General features: G+C 40.9%; 1 protein-coding gene across 2 annotated transcripts in view; it reads left to right on the top strand.

The window, feature by feature from the left end:
* Positions 1–23,017, top strand: part of trim66 (tripartite motif containing 66) — a 189,039-nt gene that overhangs the window by 148,870 nt on the left and 17,152 nt on the right. For both annotated transcript variants that reach the window (XM_073049540.1, XM_073049541.1), the window contains 3 exons: positions 431–1,365; positions 10,077–10,256; positions 20,709–20,888. In XM_073049540.1, the coding sequence (XP_072905641.1) occupies positions 431–1,365; positions 10,077–10,256; positions 20,709–20,888 (1,295 nt within the window). The remainder of the gene's footprint in view (positions 1–430; positions 1,366–10,076; positions 10,257–20,708; positions 20,889–23,017) is intronic.

The following is a 23,017-nucleotide window of genomic DNA, read 5'->3' as shown; positions in this document are numbered from 1 at the left end:
GGGTATCTTCCTTATTGATACTGAAACATTTATTTTTGCCATGTTTACATGGTGAGAGTACATTGTGATACTGAACTTGGTTATTGGGACTGACTCTAATTTATATTTGGTGTTTCGTGAATTGTTTTCTTTTTTTGGTCAAAATAGAGGTACTATGATTGACCTCTACATAGCTCCTTGGAGAAAAGAGTCAGACATAGTTTTCTTTCTCTCTGATTGCTGTTCTGTGATCTTTACTGGCACATATGCCTTTGTGCAGATGCTTTGGAAAATAGCTTGCCTTAATTCATCCTCCAGATTTGAGTGTAAGAACAGGTAATTTGTTTAAGTGATACTATTAGGCATTTAATACAGATAGGAGACAATACATAAACTTGCAGTTTTTGTCATTTTTATTAAAATGATTTTAAAAATTTGTCTTTTTCTTCAGGCTATTTGTCATTTGACTGTGAAAACTCAACCCACCAGGAATGCCTGGCCTCCTTCCCTCAGCAACAATCACCATTACCTTCGGACATGGCTGATCAGAGGCCCTGTTTAGCACCATCGCTTCTGTGCCAAAATCCTGGCCAACAATATTCAGTCTGTGGCAGTCGTCGCCCAGACCCACATCCAATTCCTAAGGACCACGAGACTGTAAACTGTTTGCAGAATCATGACTCTTTAGGCCAACTGCCGGGGAGCTTGCATCATCAGCTACAGGTGCAGTATAGTGGAATTCAGCAGAGACAAGCACAGCAGAAGTACTTTACACGTCCCTTCGCAGTACAGCCGATGCCGACTTTGCAGCCGTGGCACATAGCTCAAACGGGGCCTGAACAAAACACGGTTTTGATTGGACATCTCCAAGGACAGCGCTTGCAGCCAAGTCTGCATTCAGCCTATACTGTACCACAACAAAGAAACATGACACCAATGCATGTGGTGGCCTTGCAGCAACCAAAGCAGCTTGTGCACCAGCCACAACAGAAGCAACTTTTTCAATTGCAGCATTTAAAGTTACCAAATCAATTGTCAGTGCAACTGCACCCTGTGCGGCAGCAGTCACCTTATGAGCAAGTTCATCACCAACCCCCTGCTGAAAATTCACAGGGCAAACCTGATTCCAAGGAGCCTGTCCAACAGTGTCAACCAGCACAAATGGCAGCTGCCCGTAAGGATTCTGTCGAGCAGTCACATCTGTTTAGTCAGAAGCTGAAAAACATACAAATTGCAGAAAAAACCATATTGAAGCAGCACGTTTTAAAAAGCCAGGACGTTCCTGTGGAACCACCATACTGTGCTCAACAAAGGGTGGTGAATAATCAGGACCAACAGCGTGAAAAGAGCCATGCGCCACAGTTAAATGCAGTCAGTGAAGTTACTGTAAGTGGAAGTGCATTTGATAAGAGATTATTGGCTTTATCACTTTTTTAAAAAAAAATGGAATTACGATGGTGCTGAGAAGGGTTAAGAGCCAAATATGTTTGCAGAGTGTTGTGAGATATGCCTGGCTAAGCATCAGTGCCCTAGGATACGAAGACCTGGCTGGCATTTCATGTTCTTTGGAATGCAAAGTGAATGAAGTTTTATATCTACAACTGGAAGAAAGACCTTTATAATGGGAGGGGTTATATTCAGCACATATTTAGCTGAGGTCAGGTAGAATGAAGAATTAAAATTGAAGAAAAAGAACATAATTCCTTTATATATCTTTATAGAATTTGGTAAACATTTGTAAGAAGTTGATTTTTTTTGTGCTGGATATAATCAGAATTACTTCCAAATGACGAGAGTGAAGGAGGTTTAGATGTTAACTGTTATCAATAATGACCACATTTATCAGGGTTCATTCCCTGCGTTCAAATCCTTTGATTTTACGGCGTTTGGAATGAGACCAACGCTCTTGACTAAGCAAGAGAATAAAAAAAGGTGGGGATGCAAAAGGCTGCTAATGTTGGAATGGGGAGCAGCATGCAAAGTGCTGGAGGAACTCAGCTGGTCAGGCAGCATTTATAGAGGGAAATGCACAGTTGAATGTTTTGGGACTGCACTGAAACAGTGGATGGCTAGTATAAAAAGATAGAGGTATTAAGGAGGGGTGGATCGCAAGCTGGCAAATGAAAAGGTTGACAGACAAGGGCAGGAGAAAATGGGAATAGTTTCAGAAGCTGGAAGCTGATGGATGGAAGTGAGAAAAGGCTGAAGGTGATGTAATCTGAGTGTGGTATAAAGGGATGGAGGTGGCAAAGGAGTCTGTGGTGATGGGCACATGGAAAGGGGAAGTGAGGTGGATAGATCCAGTTGCACAAGGAGGAAAGTGAAGAGGGAAAAGTGAATAATAAAATTGGAAACTGAGTTGAACATGGAAGCAGCCAAAGAAAGACGTATAGTGATAAAAAAAAGTGTAACAATGAAGAGATGTTGCATCAAGGGAGAATGGCATACACGTACCTAAAATTGGACAATAATTCTAGAGGCTTGATACTATTGTTCCTCTTGGTTATTGTATGTTTATGTGCGTAATCTTCATTTCCCTCTTGTTTGCTCCTGTTTTTTTATTCCTTTTCTCTCTCACACTCTTTTGATCTGTTTTGCTCTTGCTTATTCTCTCTCCCTTTTCTCTTCCTCCCCCAACAACTCTTTCTCTCCTTGCCCGCCTCATTTTTTACCCTTGTCCTGCACAGTTTCTGTGGCGTGCTTTTTCCTACACATTATCTTTCTCCTTTCAGCATTGCTTGCTGTGATTTTTCAGCTGCCAAAACTCAAAATTCTGGGAGCTCTTTCCTAAGTGTTTGTATTGCTCCTTCAGCTTTTTAGAACTGTATCTTTCAGCTTTTGGCCATCTGCTCTTCACTATTTTCTTGTTGATAATGATTCTGTGAAGAACCTTGGATTGATTTACTGTTCTACATAATCCACTGTGATGACTTATCAGCACTATTATCACCTTGCGTGGCTCAGTGACAACTTTAGTTTGATATTGATGCTATAAAACACCTGCCGCGTTTAATGACAAGTTACGGCTACTGCTGCTTGATTCCAATACGAACACAGGGAAGATTAAACTGAAGCACCAAAAAAAAAAGCTGGCAGCTGCTGATTGCTTTGACAGCCAATATTCAGCGATAGTGCTCTATGAAACAGATGCACAAAGATCCCACAATCTGGGATCTTCCAAAATGTTGAGAAACAACCAATTTTGATCAGTTAGTATTTTTAAAATTCCATCACAGAAGAAAGAATTTATAATCAGTAAGGAAATTGTAGAACAATTAAGGTCAATCTTTACTGAAGGCTCATGAAACTTCTGAGATAAAATGCCGAACTTGGTGTCCATTGCAGGTGAGGAAGTAATTGAAATATATATTAGCAAAGGAGTACTAGAGAAAATGCATACAGGAGATGTTTGAACCAGAGTTTTGAAAGAGGTGGCTTTGGTAATGGTGAAGGTTTTGCCTATCATCTTCAGACATCCTTTAGATTCTGGAATGGCTCCAACAATTTGGAGGGCAGCATATCGTGCCACAATTTAAGGAGTTACAGGGGAAACAGAGTATATGAAGTGTGGGGAAAATGCAGACATCGCAATTAAGGGCATAATAACAACATGTGGATAATAATAATGTGATTAAGCAGAGTCAGTGTAGATGTGAAAGATAAATTGTGCTTGTTTAATCTATTGGAATCTTTGAGGGGAACCAGTAGCTGCTTTGCATTAAAATCTTCAGAAAGCATTTGGTTATAGTCTCACACAGCAAGTTGCTGAATAAGCATGTGGAATTGTGATTAATGTTAGCATGGATGGGAAGTTAGTTTGCAATTCAAAAAAAGATGTAGGAATGTATATCCATGAATGGCAGGCTGTCTATTGGGGACCCTGTTGCATGCCGTCTATTTATAATGTACATCAGTGATTTATCTGAGTTGATAACATGAAATTAAGTGGGACTATGAGCAGTGATGAAATGCAGAGACTTCAAGGGAATTGTAGACAAGCTGAGTGAGTGGGTGACAATGTGACAGATGGATCCAGTGTGGGGAAAAATGAGGTCACCTCCTTCAGTAGAAAACTCGGGAATGATTAGGAAATTGTGTTCAAATGAACCTGACTATCCTTGTCCACAAACCAATGAAAGCGAATGTGCAGGAGTGATACAGTTAGAAAGTTCAAGAGCGAAGATACTTTTCTACAATTGTACAGGGCTGAGTGAGGCCATACATGAAAAACTGTGTACAAGTTTGGTTTCCTTACCCAAAATTAATTTACTTGCTGTAGAAAAAGTCCAACAAAGATTCACCAGTTGATTCTGTGGATGGTGAGTCTGTCTTTGAGGAAGGGGTTAAGAGTGTGAGGTCTCAATTCTCCAGGATTTAGATGAATGAAAAGTGATAATTTGTAGAGGCTGTACTGGAAGCTGTCTGCTAAAGTGTTGGTCACAGCCTTAAAATAGACAGGCCAGTTACCCTCACTAAAGTGAAGGTAGCTTGTAATTCCCTATGCCTTCTATTCCATCAAAAATCATCAGATTTCTAGATATTAATCGAGTTGAAAGGATATATGGATAGGGCAGGAAAATAGTATTTGATGCAGATCTTGAAGGTCAGAGCCTGAAAGGCCACCACCTAGTTTTGTTCTTGTGGTGTTGTACAGTAATCTAGTCTTGAATAGTGCATGGAGCTTTTTCTGTATTTGATGTTTTGATTCATGAACCATTTTACCACCTTTCTGTGTTCTTCAAATACAAATCAGAGCAGTGCACAAAAGTATAAGCTGGTCAATAATGAGATGCATTTTATCACAAGTCTAATCAGAGAGCACTGCAGTTCCCAAAGGTCAAGCTAGCCTTTAAAGATTCAACACACACAATATGCTGCAGCAACTCAGCAGGTCAGGCAGCATTATTGGAGGAGAATAACTGGTCAGCATTTTGGGTTGAGATCCTTCATCAGGACTGGAAAGGAAGGGGGCAGAAACTGGAATAATCAGAATCAGATTTATTATCACTGACATGTGTCGTGAAATTTGTTAACTTAGCGACAGAAATTCCATGTAATAGCTAATATAGAAGAGAAAAAACTAAATAATAATACAAACATAAATAAGTAAATCAATTACAGTATACCTGTATTGAATAGATTAAAAATCGTGCCAAAAACAGAAATAATATATATTAAAAAATTGTTTGCGGGTTCAATGTCCATTTAGGAATCAGATGGCAGAGGGGAAGAAGCTGTTCCTGAATCACTGAGTGTGTGCCTTCAGGTTAATGTTAACAGTGAGAACAGGGTGCTGGAGGTCCTTAATAATGGACGCTGCCTTTCTGAGACACCTCTCATTGAAGATGTCCTGGGCACTTTGTAGGCTAGTACCCAAGATGGAGCTGACTAAATTTACAACCTTCTGCAGCTGCTTTCGGTTCTGTACAGTAGCCACCCCCATACCAGACAATGATGCAAATTTTTTTTTGTCCAGTCCTGATGACGGGTCTCAACCTGAAACATTAACTCTTTACTCCTTTCCATAGATGCTGCCTAGCCTGCTGGGTTCCTCCAGTATTATGTGTGTGTTGTACTGATGATCAGTGAGACCAGGTGTTGGGAGCAAGTGGGTGAGGTGAGGTGGGAGGGGATACTTCGAGGGAAAAGGCTGAAGAAGAAATCTAACGGGGAGGTCAGTGGGCCATTGGACAAGGGGAAAGGAAAAAGGGATGTCAGAGGGAGGTGAGGTGATGGGCAGGTGAATAGAAAAAGGGTGAGAGGAGGTGGAATGGGAAAAGAGAAAAGAGTAAGGTGGGGTTGAGAAATTACCGGAAGTTAGAGAAGGCAATGTTTTTTTGCCATCAGATTGGAGGCTACTCAGAGGGAATATGACGTGCTGCTCCTCCAACCGGAGAGTGGCCTCATCGTGGCACAAGAGGAGGCCATGGACCGACATGTTGGAATGGGAAGTCAAATTGAAATGGGTGGCCACTGGGGAATCCTTATGTGGTGGATAGAGCAAAGGTACAGATGAAGTGGTCCCTCAATTTGTGTCAGGTCTCACCGATGTGGAGGAGGCTCACTAGGTAAGATAGATGACACTAACAGGTGAAATGTTGCCTCACCTGGGAGGAATTTTTGGGGCCCTGAATGATGGTAAGGGTGGAGTTTTAGGGGCAGGTATAGCAGTTGTCCTGCTGGCAGAATTAAGTTCTAGGAGCAAGATCAGTAGGGAAGGATAAGTGGACCAGTCGAGTCAGATAGTAATCGATCCCTACGGAAAGTGGAGGCAAAGATGTGTTTAGTGGCAGGATCCTTTTGGAGATGGTGGAATCCTTTAAAGTGGTGTATTTTTGGCAACTACATCAATGTCATGGCATTTCAAATGCTCATCTCGTACGACTAAAATGATACAAGAATACCTTCCTCCATTACTCAGAAAGCAGTGAATTCAGGTTTCAATCATCCTCTGGGTGGGAAATATCTAAATGTCCTAATGTTACCTTAAACCTTTGCTAAGGGATTAATTTCTACTTCCTAATCTATTTTATCTCTGCTCCATCAATCAGATTAGCCCTTGGCCTTCTGTGCTTCAAAGAGCCAATACTTCCTTTTTCCTTTAGCTAGAAAGCTCCATCCCAGGCACCATCCTGGTGAATCTCCTCTGCACCACATCCTTCTTTCAGTGTGGTAACCAGATCTGTAAATAGTCCCAACTTTAGCCTCTAACTCTCAGCTTCAACAATGATGTATATTATGATTACATATTACCTTTCTATTCTTGTCTGCTCCGGCTAATCAAGGCAGGCATGCTGTGTGCCACCTTCATCACCTTATCTAGGTGTGCTGGTGCTTTAAGGGTTTCTTGGACATGTGAACCTCGGTCCCTCTGTCTACAGTTCTTTCTAGGATCCTACAACTTGTTGTGTATATGCAGGGGTTCCCAACCTTTTTTACACTGTGGACCAATACCATTAAGCAAAGGGTCTGTGTAATCCAGGTTGGGAACCTCCTTAAGGCTAGGATACATACATTGAGTCGTAGATATCACCACAAAATGCGTCATCTCATATTTTTGCTATATTGTTCCATCTGCTATTTCTCTGCCCATTTTACTGTAGTAAAAGACTGCCCTGACTATCACCTCTACAAATGTTCCTGTCATCCGTGAGCTTTACTATTTATTCCTCCTACATTTATGTCCAGATCATTAATGTGTATATCAAGCAGCAAGTATTCCAGAACTGATCCCTGTGGTATACTACTGATCACAGGCTTACAATGATAAAAGCAGCCTTAATCATCATTCTCTAAATATAATTTGCCAACACCCTGGCCCCCATAGGTTTATAGATTTTGGACCAGTCTTGCAGATAGGACCTTGTCAAAGCTATTACTGAATCCATGTAAATATTAATATTATCCTTATAAACACACTTAATCACCTCCTTGAAAAATTAAATTTCATTAGTCAACGGACTCCCCTTAACAAAGCTGTAATTACTTCGGTTCCCTTCTTGAATGATCATGCCGCATTTGGCAATATCCAGACACCTGCCATTTCTTCTTTAGCTAGCCAAGATTTGAAAATTATCTGAGCAATCTCACTCACTTGCTTTCCATAGCAACCTTGGACGCAACACATCAGGCCTGGGACTTGTCTACCTGTAAGCCTATTAAGATCATTACACACTTTATAATGGTAATTTGTTCTTGAATTCCACCACCACCTCCTACCAGCTATCCCTTTACATTGTAAATATAGATGAGATATATTCTTTTAAAACCTCACCTACGGGAAGTCCTTCAGCTATACATACAGATTGCAGTTTTCGTCTCCAATGTGTCCTTCTCTCTCCCTGGTTATACTCTTGCCCTTGGTACATATTGGGATTCTCTTTAATTTTGCCTGCTATACCATTTCATGTCCCCTAATTAACTGCTAATTTCACTTCCACTGCTACTCCAACACTATATTATATGCTCCTGCAAAGTCTTGCTTGTTTTCAAGTTTCTAAACTTACCATAAATTACCTTTCTCCCATTTTACCAACCTTCAAATCTCCATGAGATCCAGAGTTTTTAGACTTGCTGGCCTAATCCTTCAACAAATTGGGAACATGCTGCTCCTGAAATTTCTATCACATATTAACTTCCACTGGTTACCTGTAAGTTAGATGTTCTTAGTCCACTTTTGCCTAGTTCAGGCGTATTGAAATTAGTCTTCCATCAATTTGGGACCTTAATTTCCAGTCTATTTACATTTCCCCACAGTGACATTTAAACTAAGGTTTTAATCACTTTCTCTGAAATGTTCTCCAAGTAACACTCCCTCCAATACTTTTTTCAAAGACTAAATCCAGTATCACCACTTTACTAGAGAAGAGCCACCTCTTTTCTACTAAATGCAGTAACTTAAAAATCTCCCCGGATAGACTTTGGAGGAAAAAATAATTCTGGCCCTCTACGTCTTTCACACTCTCCTGATTCTGGTGATATTGTTGTGGGGGATATCCTGACTAACATTACCCCATCATTTTTTAACTCTTCTGTGATTTTTCTTCCATATCTGCTCCACTATCTCCTGACAGATTGGGAGCCAACAGTGCATTCCTAACAAAGTAACCGCTCCCTTTTGATTTCTGAGCTCTACCCATAAATTTGTTGGTAAATTGGTTTACGCTGTCACATACCGAGGTACAGTGGAAAACCCCTCTTGTATGACATTCGTACAGATTATTTCATTATAATAATGCATTGAGGCAGTACAAGGCAAAACAGTAATAGTATAGAATAAAATGCTACAGAGAAAGTGCAGATAGACAAAAATGTACAAGGTCATAACGAGGTAAATTGTGAAGTTACGAGTCCATTTTACCTACTAGGGTACTGATGCACCATCAATAACTCCCGACCATCAATCGACATCCTGGAGACTGCGGGAGGAGCAGTGCCTCCAATCGCCTTTATACAGGGGTCTGTGGGAGGAGCCACAGGAGCAGTCAAGGGGGGGGGGGGGGTGTCCAGACAGGTATATGTAATTCACCACAGGTACCATTAGATAACAGTGGGGTAGAAGCTACCCTTGAACCTGCTGGTATGTGCTTTCAGGCTTTCGTATCTTCTGTTTGATGGGGTGGTGGGGAGAGAAGAAATTGTCTGGGGTTGGTGGGCTCTTTGATTATGTTGGCCTCTTTACCAAGGCCGCAAGTACTCATTACAGACTCCATGGAGGGGAGACCTTTTTTTGTGATGTGCTGAGCTGCGTCCATGACCCTCCGCGGTTTATTGCCGTCATGGGCCACAGTAAGCCATGATCCGTCTGGACAGAATGCTTTCTATAGTGCATTGATTAAAAAAATAAATGGTGAAAGTCAAAAGGGACTTCCCAAATTTCTTTAGCCTTTTGTATAAGCAGTTTAAGGCCTCATATGAAGAACCTTCTTGGAAGTCCAGCCTCCTTACTGAAGTTTCCCACCCTCACCCTCCATCCACGATGTCACCTGTATCCTGGAATGTTGTACTACCAGTTCTGTCCATCTTTCAATCACATTGTTATGATAGTAACGGTATCTTTTTCCATATGCCAGACACCACGCTCATTTTATCTGCCTTGCTTGTCAGACATGTTGCATCAAAATTGGGTACAGTTCCATCTGCAGATGATTTTCCTAATATACTTGTCTGTCCCTTCTCTCCTGCTGTACACCTTTCCTACCAAATTTGTGTAAACCTCCCACACAGCTCTGACAAACCTTGTTCAGAATCACCTCAAAATATTAGTGATCGGTTTATCAAGGATGTTCCTGGAATAGACCAGTGAAGGCAATTTAATACTCTTGAAGATGGAAAAAAGTGAATGCTTTAGTAGGTGTCAGCTTTTTGGATTGAATTTCTTGCAAAATGTCCATTTGAGTGTTTATATGCAGGCGAAAACAAAATATGTATAATCCTCCTGTAAGTTGATGTTCTATTGCTGTAGATCTGGTGAATTTTTCAAATTATTTATAATCATGACATGTAAAGCAGCTGAGAGATTACTGTACTCAACCATGTGACCACCAGTTCTGGATTATTTTAAAACAAAAATTTCACCATTCATTTTTTTAAACCAGCTGCATAATCCTTTTGATGTTGAAAAACAGCAGAACGTTAATGATCACAATGAGAACTCCACCCCAGTCCAGCCATCGGATTTATTAAAAATACTTAATGCTCCTGAGAAACAGTCGACCTCTTCAAGATCCTCAACAAAAAGGACGTGTTCATCTGCTCCGAAGAAAGGAAAGAGAAAGGTAACATTTGGAAGGGAAATGGTTACTTATTTGCTTATAATAACATCATGACAGAAGGTGGCTCATTGGGAAGATGCTAGTTCCAATTGAGCAAGCCCAACATCCTCACTCCCTACTCCATGTCACTCTACTGTAAATCCTCAGGTTCTCTCTTGCATCTGTCACTGGAACTACTGATTGTTCTATTAATGAATTGTCAGAACTTGAACCACGATTTCAACTCTGATGCAAAAGTGACATTTATTAGCTAAGCTGAGCACATTGTGTACAGAATGATGGCAAGACAGTTTAATTCATAGATCTAATTCTTACCCTGAGTCTGGGTTGATGCTCAGGAGGCCTGTGGGTGCTAGCCTGGTCTGAGATCTCATGGGATTGGTAGTACTGGGTAAATGCATCAGGTAAAATCAGTCTGTTCACCATTTTATTCAACAACTCCACTTGTCCATGCACCCTCACCTACCCCTAATAAGCTATATGTGCAGTGCATAATTAATATACTTTGAATAACATACTTGTATAACATGTATGCCACAGTGGGTTAATGAAGTGAGACAGTTTCTGATAGTCTGCCCTATTCTGCAAGAGCATGGCCAGTGATCAACTCCAAGGGACAGATCTTCTCTTAGGATCTTCTCTTAGGATGGCGATCTTCTCACCATCCTAAGAAAAATATAAGAAACTCGGGTATCTCAGTTAGCTCTCATAATTTCAACAGGCAACCCCCACATTATGGCTGCTGGGGTTATAGAAATTCACACTCAGTGTTCAAATCACTTTCGCAATATGTTAGATATGGGAGAAAATCCGCTGCTCATGGATTTTGTGTAGGGTTGGTGGTGGGGGGGGGGTATGTGGTGAAGGATGGGAGGGCAAGTAAATAAATCAATACAATTTGATTTGATTTTGACACAGGCACAGATGATGTGGCTTCTGAGTACAGAAAATTGCAATGCAGCCCATTATCTAGGAACACAACCTCCTCGTTTCACCTTACTATGTAAAATCAATTTTTTTCCTATTCAAAAATAGAACACTGAAGTTTATCCATTAATCCTGCCTTGTCACCTGTCTTTACCCTCCCTGTTTAGACTTGGTTGCTAAGGTTATTCTGAATACCATGCCAATATATTTTCAGTGTCATATCAAAATTTACTTTCAGCAGCATCTACAGTTTCAGTTTACTCGGAATTAAAACAGCTATTGTAATTATCAATGCCTCCTGAGAAAATCCAAATAATCTCCAAATAGCAGAAACAATTAAAGCTAAAATGCAGTAGTCTTATTTTTTCCATGGACCGAAAAGGGGAGTCACATAAGCTGTTGCAAAGTGTATTTTAATTTCCCTTAGGGGAGAACGTTACAGTTTTTGTCATGAGACATTTAGATAAACTTTTGATCAGAAGTGGCACAACACCTATGCACGACATCAAAAAAAGCCTGTTGAATCAAAGAGCAATTACACAATTTTCCATTGAAGCAGATGCATTTTTGAAGATGGTCGTAAACAGATGAGTGCTTTGCCAATCATGTTTGGCTTTGTGTAATAGCTGCAGGGCAGATAAGTTGGCATTTTAATTGCTTTTTTAATAGAAGATAAACAACAGTAGATGTTGGAAATCTCAAATTGATGATATTGGAAAAGTCTGTGGCCAATACTTCATATTTGGACATATTGTCATCAGTACAACATTTTGCAAATGCACAATGTTTAAAATACTATGCCTTCCTTTATATTAATGAGATTGAATGCAAATTAGATGAACACTTGCCTAGCACTTCAATTCTGTTCTTAAGGGTTATCCTGAGCTCCCAGTTGCATTCTACATTTATTCCCTGGTTCCTATATTTTAAGTTGGAAAAAAAGCTCCAGACAGCTTGCATATGTAATCAGGTAAGAGTTGACACCAATCCAGTTAAGAGAAGGACAAAATGAAAAAGTTAAGAACACCGTTGAATAGGAGAGAGTGCTGGCGGGATAGACGAGGTTGAGTTCAAGAACAAGATAGATGAGGGCATAGTCGTTAAGGGAATGTGATTGTGCGGAGGTGAAATTATTGAATGGTTATCCAGAGGTCTGTATGTTGATGTGCTATCAAGCTATCAAACAGTTGAAGATTTTAAATTAAACTCAATAAATAAGGAATAGAAAATTGGTATCGCTCATTGTGTGTCCATGTGACTCTCAAGTCTCCATCAGGAAATGAACATTCAAAGTACATTTATTCAATGAATGTATAAAGTATGCAACCTTGAGATTTGTTTGCTTACAGGTAGCCACAAAGCGAGAAACCTGAAATAACCCAATTAAAGGGAAGTAAAGACCACCACCTGATATGCAAGAGAAATGGGGAGAAAAAGATACTATCCCTACCTAGTCTGGCGTATATATGATTGATTCTTAACTCAAACAAGAAATTCAGTTCAAAGGGCAATTAAGAATGGATGGAAATGATAACCTAACCAGCTGCATCCATATCAATAACATTTTTTTTGGTGTTGTTGCAGGGGAATAACAAATGTTATTGATATGGATGCAGCTGGTTAGGTTAGGAAGTGTAACATGTTTAGAATTGGAAAAAAATACAGGGCTTGTTGAATAGCACTGCAAATGTTCTCTCCTGCTTTTTCTTGTCTCCTTAAGGAAAAATTATTGGCCAAGCAGGTGAATTTGGTTAATTGTAGTTGAATCATACATTGCAAACAAAAAATTGGGTTTTCAGTAGAAGGCAGGCAACTTTGTGGTACAGTTGAGTCTAATTTAATAGGATTGACTGTTCCTATTTAAAAAAAAATGATTCAGAGTGCTTTCAGAATATTCACTGACCTAAATAGTTCACATCCAATTTAATTTGGGTAATGGCTTTTGAATCAAACGTGATGAAATTGATTGGTTAGTCTTTTATAGACTGGAAATGCTGGTTGAAGAGCACGAGGGGGAAGGGAGCTATCACAGTCCAAGTTAGAAAATAGTCAAGTTTTTCAGAGAAACTGGCCTAGCAATTGATTAGCCTGAGAGAAGTTGCAATATTCAATTCTGTAGATTGTTTTCCAGTAACAAAATAAAGAATGCTGAATTCCTTGAGAGGGAGGGTAGAGCACAACATTCATCCTTTAACATCTGGTGTATCTTATCAAAACATATTTAGTTTAGTCTAATTCTGTTCTATGTCTGGATTTGGTCTGTCCTCAACATCTGTTTTAGCCAAAATGTGGAGCCCTTTGCAGGGAGATTACAATGACTGTCTTTAAATGTAACATTACTCAATGTGCAACAGAGTAGTCATGGTTGTTGGAGATTAATTATTGCAAAGAATAATCAAAAATGTTATTGCTTCCCTTTTGGATGTTGATTGACCTGTAGTATTTTAGTAATCTCAGCTTCAAAATTCTCTAGTGGAAATAAGGTAATTTGTTGTCACACCAAGATATCTCAGAACTTGTTATTTTTAATGATCTGATCGAACGTTAATGTTTGTCTTTTGGTTTAATTAGGTAGAAAAGCTGTTTGTGTATTGCCAGGATTCCTACCAGTACTCCCTGATTTTGTCTCTTTCTCCTCCTGCCTACCCCCCACCACCCCCAACGAGACTTGGGTGATTGAGTCATTGATACTTAGAAACTCTCAATTCAGCGATGCTTGCATTTGTTGGAAAAGAACTCAAGCTCTACCCTATAGAAAGTGACTAAAATATGATGTTGGTAGTGAGAGTGAAAATAAGATTGTGTGATGAGCATGCTGTTAGAATTTTAGTTTCCATGTATACATAAGTGGACAGTGTTAGGACACCAGAGATAAACTGTTGGTCTATTTTTTGCATAGAAAAAAAAATGAAGATTAAAGGTGATCCTTTGAGACTTCTTGCTAATCCTTTAAGTATCAGCAAATCAAGGTGCAGAAGCTAGAGTGAGAAGTCTCTACCCTGTCAATATTCTTTTTTGGAATAAAACAACACTCTTTCTCAATAACTACATTTTTCATGAGGGAGCAGACCCTGATGATGTATCTAGCTGGATACTGAAAACCTGTGCCAACTAACTGGCTGGGCTGATTAAGGACATCTTCAACCTCTTGATTCTGTGAACTGTGAACACCCCCTTCAGAAGGGCAGTAATCATGCCAGTGCCCAAGACTATCTCACACATATCTAGAATTGCCTTGCCCCAAGAAGCAGAGGGTGGTTGTAAATGGAGTGTATTCTGCCTGTAGGTCGGTGACTAGTGGTGTTCTGCAGGGAGCTGCTCTGGGATTCTTGCTCTTTGTGATTTATTTAAATATAAATAATTTGGATGAGGAATTGGAAGGGTGGGTTAGTAAGTTTCCAGATGACAGGAAGATGCAGATAGTGTGGAGGATTGTTGTAGATTGCAGTGGGATATTGACAGAATGCAGATCTAACCTGAGAAGTGGCAGATGGAGTTCAACCCAGATAGGTGTGAAGTGATTCACTTTGGAAGTTTGAATTTGAGAGCAGAATACAGGCAGTGTGAAGGAATAGAGGGATCTTGTGGTCCATGGTCATCGGTCCCTCTAAGGTACTGTGCAAATTGATTAGGTTGTTATATGGTGTGTTGGCGTTTGTTAGTCAGGGGATTGAGTTGAAGAGCTGTGAGGTAATGGTGCAGCTCCATAAAACTCTGGTCAGACCATACTTGAAATATTGTGTTCAGTTTTGGTTGCCTCATTATAGGAAGGATGTAGAAGCTTTTGAGAGGGTGCAGAGGAGATTTACCAGGATTCTTCCTGCACTGGAGCATGTCTTACAAGGATAGACTGAGCAAGCTAGGGCTTTTCTCTTTGGAGTGAAGGAGATTGAGGACTGACTTGATAGAGGGGTACAAAATGTTAAGAGGCATGGGTAGAGTCAGGGTGGAAATACTGTAGCTAATACAAGGGGACATAATCTTAACATGATGAAGAGAAGTGTTGAGGGGCTGTCAGAGCAAGATGGTGATCGAGGCAAATACATAAGGGTCATTTAAGAATCTCTCAAGTAGGCACATGGATGATAGGAAAATTGGAGAGTTAGGAAGGAGAGAGGGTTGTTAGATTGATCTTGGAGTACATTGAAAGGTTGACACAACGTCATAGCTGAAAAGGGGCTGTTCCTTGCTGTAATGTTATATGTACTGTAATGAAGATAAGAGGTTGGTTATAACTAGAGTTAACTGCTGCCTAAGCAAGGACCTGGATCTGCTACAATACGCCTACCATAACAAGTGATCTGCAAGTGTACGCAGTCTCACTGGCTTTACACTCTACTTTGAATCACCTAGACAACACCAAAGCATATATGTCAGTCTGCTGGTGAATGATGCCACTTGGTGTTCAATACCACCATCTCCTCAGTTATTAATTAAGCCCTACCTCCCTGGGCAAGTTGATCCTTTCTCATCAGGAGACCACAGTTAGTATGGATTGGTATTAACATCTCCTCCACAGTGACGATCGACACAGGCACATTTCAAGGACGCCTACTTAGCCCGTTGCTCTTCTCTCTTTACACTCCTAAGACCATAAGACTTGGGAGCAAAATTAGGCCATCTGGCCCATTGACTCTGCTCTGCCGTTCAATCATGGCTGATCCTTTTTTCTATCTCCTCCTTAATCCTAGTTCCCGGCTTTCTCCCCGTAACCTTTGATACCATGTCCAATCAAGAGCCTATCAATCTCTGCCTTAAATACACCCAACCACCTGGCCTCCACAGCTGCAAGTGGCAACAAATTCACCACCCTTTGGCTAAAGAAATTTCTCCGCATCTCTGTTTTGAAAGGGCGCCTCTCTATCCTGAGGCTGTGCCCTCTTGTCCTAGACTCTCCCACCATGGGAAACATCCTTTCTACTCTGTCTATGCCTTTCAACCTTTGAAAGGTTTCAATGAGATCCCCCCTCATCCATCTGAATTCATGACTGTATGACTAAACACAGCTCAAACACCAGCAATAAATTTGCAAAATACATTATTGGTTGTAAAATGTCAAATGGCAATGAGATGTGCAGGACTGAGGTAGCTCAGCTGGTTGAGTGGTGTTGCAACAATAAACTTACAGTCAGCAAAACCAAGGAGTTGACCCTGGGCTGTAGGCGTTGTATTTTCAGAATGCATGCAATGTACAGAATAAGGTAATGCAGTTAGATGTGGGCAGGTATGACATTGTGGGCATCACTTTCTTGTGACTGAAAGGAGATCATAGTTGGGAGCTTAACATCCAAGGATACACATTGTATTGAAACAGACAGGTAGTTAGAGGGGATGGGGTGGCTCTGTTGGTTTAAAAAAAACTGAAACCAAATCCTTAGAAAGAGGAGACATAAGAGCGGAAGATATAGAATCATTGTGGGTAGAGTTAAGACACTGCAAAGGTAATGAAACATTGATGGGAAGCCTCTGAACGGTAGCCAGGATATGGGATATAAATTACAATGGGAGATATAAAAAGGGCAATATTACAATAGTGATAGGAACAGGATAGATACATCCCAAAGATAGATAGATACTTTATTCATCCCCATGGGGAAATTCAACTTTTTTCCAATGTCCCATACACTTGTTGTAGCAAAACTAATTACATACAATACTTAACTCAGTAAAAAAATCTGATATGTATCTAAATCACTATCTCAAAAAGCATTAATAATAGCTTTTAAAAAGTTCTTAAGTCCTGGCGGTAGAATTGTAAAGCCTAATGGCATTGGGGAGTATTGACCTCTTCATCCTGTCTGAGGAGCATTGCATCGATAGTAACCTGTCGCTGAAACTGCTTCTCTGTCTCTGGATGGTGCTATGTAGAGGATGTTCAGAGTTTTCCATAATTGACCGTAGCCTACTCAGCGCCCTTCGCTCAGCTACCGATGTTAAACTCTCCAGTACTTTGCCCACGACAGAGCCCGCCTTCCTTACCAGCTTATTAAGACGTGAGGTGTCCCTCTTCTTAATGCTTCCTCCCCAACACGCCACCACAAAGAAGAGGGCGCTCTCCACAACTGACCTATAGAAGAGAAAGAGATATTCTAAAGATAGGATGAGGCAAATGTGGCTGAAAAGGGAAGTTAAAGACAGCATAAAAGCAAAAGAAGTATAGCAAAAATTAGTGGAAAGTTAAGAGGATTGGCAAGCTTTTTTTAAAAAAAACACCAGCAGAAGGCAACTAAAATAAACATGAGAGAAAAGTTGAAATATGAAAGTAAGCTAGCCAATAATATAACAGGATACCAAATTTTTTTTTCAGTTAAATAGAGTAAAAGAGAGGCCAGAGTGGATTTTGGACCACGGGAAAATAAAGCTGGAGAGGTAATAATGGGGGGGGGGGGGACAAAGAAATGGTTGAAAAACTTAATACTTTTGAGTCAGTCTTTACTATGGAAGACTTGAGCACAGAGGTTCCCAATTTTATATGCTATGGCATTTTTATATGCCATGGACTAATACCATTAAGCAAGGGATCTATGGACCCCATGTTGGGAACCCCTGCACTAGCAGTACATCAGGAATTTGAGTGTAGAAGTGAGCTATTACTAAGGAGAAGGTGCTTGGGAAGCTGAAAGGTCTGAAGATAGATAAGTCAGCTGGACCAGATGGAATACAGCCCAGGGTTCTGAAAGAGGTAGCTGAAGAGATTACAGGAGTATTGGTAATGATCTTTCAAGAATCACTAATTCTGGAATGTTTCCAGAGGACTGGAAAATTGCAAATGTCACACCACTCATGAAGGAGAAAGGGAGACAGAAGAAAGGAAATTATAGGCCAGTTAGCCTGACTTCAGTGGTTGGGAGGATGTTGGAATTCATTATTAAGAAAGAAGTTTTGGGGTACATGGAAGCACATGATAAACTAGGGCAAAGTCAGCAAAGTTCCCTTGAGTGGAAATCTTGCCTGACGAATCTATTGGAATCCTTGAGAAAGTAACAGGATAGACAAAAGAGTGGCAGTAGATGTTGTTTACTTGGATTTTCAGAAGGCTTTTGTCAAGATCCCACACATAAAGCTGCTTAAAAAAGTTAAGAGCCAATTTTATTAGAGGAAAAATGCTAGCATGGATAGATCATTGGCTGGAGGCAAAGAGTGAGAATAAAGCAGCCAATTGTAGTTGGCCGCTGGTGTCGAGTGATTATCCACAGGGGTCAGTATTGGGACCGCTTTGTTTCAACTTATGTCAGTGACTTGTGTGACAGAATTCATGGCTTTGTGGCCAAATTTGCAGATTATATAAAGATAGGTGGAAGGGGCAGGGAGTGATGTGAAAGCAGGGAGTCTGCAGGAGGACTTAGTTAGGGAGAACAGTTGAAGTGGCAGATGGAATAAAGTGTAGGGAAGTGTGTATGGTAATGCACTTTGGTAGAAGGAATAAAGATGTGGACTCTTCTGTAAATGGGGAGAAAATTCAAAAATCAAAGGTGCAAAGGGATGTAATTTTTTTTGTTCAGGTTTCTTTCAAGGTTAACTTGAAGGTTGAGATGTTCATAAGGAAGGCAAATGCAGTGTTAGCATTAATTTCAAGAGGACTAGGATATAAGAGCACTGATGTGATACTGAAGCTTTATAAGGTATTGTTCAGATTGCACTTGGAGTATTATGAGTTATGGGCCCCTTATCTAAGAATAGATATGCTGGCAAAAGGAGGGTCCAGAGAAGGTTCATAAGAATTATTCTAGGAATAAAAGGGTTAACATACAAGGGGTGTTTGATGGCTCTGGGCTTGTACTCACTGGTCTTCAGAAGAATCGGGGGGTGGGAGCAGGTGGGGACGGAATCTCACTGAAACTTATTTAATATTAAAAGGCCTAGTTAGAGTAGATGTGGAGACAATATTTCCTATATGAGTGAGTCTAGGACCCGAGGACACAGCCGCAGAATAGAGGGATGTCCATTTAGAACAGAGTTGAGCAGGGATTTGTTTAGCCAGAGGATGGTGAATCTGTGGAATTCATTGTCACAGATGGCCGTGGAGGCCAAATATTGGGTAAGTTTAATGTGGAGGTTAATGGGTTCTTAATTAGTGGAGACCAAATATTGGGTAAGTTTAATGTGGAGGCTAATGGGTTCTAATTAGTCAGGGCATCAAAAGTTATGGGGAGAAGGCAGGAGAATGGGGTTGAGGGGGATAATAAACCAGTCATGATGGAATGGCAGAGCAGACTTAGAGGGCTGAATGGCCTAATTCTGTTCCTGTGTACTGTGGTCTTATTTCAAAACATTTAGTTTAACTCAATTAATTGTAAAAATGCCTAACATTTCATACTTACCCGGTTTCTCTCTCAACCACTCCTCGCTTTTGAAATGACTGGAGTGTGCTCTGCACAACAGGAAGTTTCCTGTGTGACTCCTGGGATTGCTTCATGGCCCATGGTTTATTCAGAGTTCTTACAGTTGCCATCACCCATGAATAGTCATTGCCTTGGACCACATGGACAACAGGACATTTTGAACCCTGGATCTTGAGGGATTGGTTTGGATATGAGCCGTTTGCAAAAGTGTTTTCTGACAGTTTTCATTCAGGGTTCTTTGTTTCAGAGTAGGAATTGTTAAGCCATGTCTGTTATGATTTCAGAAAATCATGTATCAGACTGAGAAACCTTGAAAGGTGATGGTTTATGGGAGGGCCTGTGTTACTCTTTATTTGAATTCCTTCTCCATGAACTGTTGTGTCCTTTCCACTGAAAACTGGGTCAAATTTGAAAGGGCTGGGGTTCATTTTAAAATTCCAGAGATTACCCTTGTTAATCAGAGTTGTGGTGCTTTTTGTTGGCTACAAAAGACTTGAGAGCCAGCTGGAAGTATAAGCTTAAACTGTTGTGAACCCAGAACTATAGCAGAAGTTTAGAGGATGATATTTTAAAGCCAGTTCTCTTAATATGCAGGAAGCTTGTTTTGCTTATGATGAGCAAGCATCCTGTTTAAGATCTAGGAATTCAAGTTGCCACAATGTAAAATGTGGCCTTGTTACTCTATGTATGTGATGCACCATCAATAACTCACGGAGACGTGAGGCGAGATATAGACTTTTATTAGCTGGAAGAAAGAACAAGCAGCAATTGACCACCACACTACATCCTGGAGACTAAGGCCGGGGCTGTCTCTCCAATCGCCTTTATACCGGGGTCTGTGGGAGGAGCCACAGGAGCAGTCAGCAGGGGGGGGGGGGGCGTGTCCAGACAGGTATATGTAGTTCACCACAGTATGTTAAAGATCAAATCACTCACTTGTGAATTAAAATTTAAAATAGCAGATCCCAAATTTCTAACCCACAGCCCTGATCCCACTGGATGTCCTAGTATTTAACCTGGTGGATATTGGTAACTGTGCTTATATATTCCTAACTACAACCAGCTTTAAAATACACTGTGTTTCACCAGTTGGGAATTCTACTGAAATTTGATATAAGCATAAAATCTTGTTTGAAATTTGATCTCCCTCTTGTACTAACATACTTTTATGGTGTATATTTTTCAGTGTTCTGTTTCAGGCCAAATAGAATCCACACTAACTGTGAACAAAGAAACTTTGCATCCTGCCCCTTTATTGATTGAATTGCATGCACCACTGACTGTGTCCAGGCCCCAGGATGACTCTCGGGGCCATCAGCCAGAAAACGTACTGATAAACTCGGAACCAAAGAAGACAAAGTACAAGGTTCTATTCACATAATATTTACTGAAATCTGACTATTTATGACCGTTTTCTATTTTGTTAAATGGGAAAGCACATGATATATTGGTACAGATAACAAAAGTAGGATGAAGATAATGTAGGAAAGGTGTGAAATCACTTTGAACTGAGTTAATAAGTAGCAAGGTCTGAAAACTATGGGAGCAGTTTTAATGCTCTTAGCAATATTTCTGAATCAACGAGGTAAGTGTTAAGAAAGCTGAGCATCCCAGGTTAAGAGGAAATTGTATCTGGAGTAAGGACTGCCTATGACTTTGAATTGGGTAGATATTGTGGATCATGATCAGGATCTTGAATGAGGTCAGGGCTCAAACAATGTTGAGTTTGAGATGAAATTCAGTGTTTTGATACATTGGAATGGAATGGCCTTTTTGTTCTATTAAGCAAACTTCTTGGCAAATTATTGTCAGAATATTAGGTAAGATAGAAGTTGCTCCCCCCCCCCCCCCCCCAGTCTCATTGACAATTAATGAAGTCATAAACACATGAAGTTGTGGAATTTATTGCTTCATTGAGCAGTACCCAATTGGAGATTGGAAGCTCAATAAAATGCGTTCGTTGATTGAGTAGAAAAGGCAGTGACTCCGGCAGTTTGGTGCTTTGAGTAGTGGCCAATCAGCATTTGGGATTGATTAGCAAAAATAAACTAAAGTAAGGCAGCAGAAAGTGGAGTGGCCAGTGTCGGAGTAGTTAGAGTGGAGATTATTTCTTGGGCTTTAGCTCTTCGACGCTTCAGCGAGAAGAGGTTTCAGTGAGAGAAGGCAAAAAAAAACTGTAGGTAGAGTTTCCCTTTCTCCCTCCCCCACGCACCCATTTAAAAAAAATATTTTCTCAATTAGAACAGTAGAGGTCCCAGGAAGGATCGTGGAATGCTCCTCCCAGGAAGGATCGTGGAATGCTCCTCTTGTGAGATGCGGGAAGACAGGGAGACTTCCAGTGTCCCTGATGACTACACCTGCGAGAAGTACATTCAGCTGCAGTTTTAGCAAAGCATGTTTAAGGAGTTGGAGTTGAAACTGGTTGAATTCCAGATCACTCGGGAGGCTGAGGGGGTGTTAGGCAGGGCATATGGAGAGATAGTTATACCAAGGTACAGGACACAGGAAGCTGGGTAACAGTCAGGAAGATGAAAAGGGTTAAACAACCAGTGAAGAGTACCCCTGTGGCCATCCCCCTCAATAACAGCTATATCACTTTGGGTACTGTTTAGTGGGGGGATGGGGGATTGGAATGACCTGGCAGAGGAAAGTCACAATTGTTGAGTCTCTAGCGTTGAGAGGCTCTGCGATTCAGAACGGCGGGGGGAGGGGGGGAGAAGAGGCAAGCTGTGGTGATAGGGGATTGATTAGTTAGGGTAATTGAAAGGAGGTTCTGTGGATGAGAACAAGATTACCCGATGGTATGTTGCCTTTCAGGTGCTAGGGTCTTGGACATCTTGGATTGAGTCCTCAGCATTCTTTAGTGGAAGGGTGAACAGCCAGAGGCTGTGGCCCGTGGAGGTACCAATGACATAGTTGGGAAGAATGATGAGGTTCTGCAGAATGAGTTCAGGGAGTTAGGCACTAAATTAATGGGCAGGACCAACAGGGTTGTAATCTCAGGATTGCTACCTGTGCCATGTGCTAGTGAGGCCAGAAATGGGAAGATCATACAGCTTAACACATGGCTAAGGAGTTGGTGTAGGAAGGAGGGTATAAGATTTTTGGATCATTGGGCTGTCTTTCAGAGAAGGTAGGATCTGTACAAAAGGGATGATTTACACTTGAACTTGATGGGGGGGGGGTTCTAATATCCTAGCAGGAAGGTTTGCTTCTGTTGCATGTGGGGGTGGGGGTTGGGATTTAAACTGTTGCTGGGAGATGGGATCCAGAGTGTGCAGATGTGTTGTTAGGACCTCAGACAAAGTCAGGAATCAAAAGGTTGAGTATGGTGCAACTTAACGCCCTGAGCTGTGTGTGTTTCGATGCAAGTAGTATCGTAGAAAAAGCGGATGAGGTCAGGGCATGGATCAACACTTGGAATTATGATATTGTAGCCATTAACGTGACTTTGTTTCGGGGGGGGGGCAGGAATGGCAGCTCAGTATCTGGGGT

Source organism: Hemitrygon akajei, chromosome 6 (assembly GCF_048418815.1).
Source record: "Hemitrygon akajei chromosome 6, sHemAka1.3, whole genome shotgun sequence".
Classification (NCBI taxonomy): domain Eukaryota; kingdom Metazoa; phylum Chordata; class Chondrichthyes; order Myliobatiformes; family Dasyatidae; genus Hemitrygon; species Hemitrygon akajei.
Note: the sequence above shows the minus strand (reverse complement) of the source record. Positions and strands in the feature narration are given on the sequence as shown.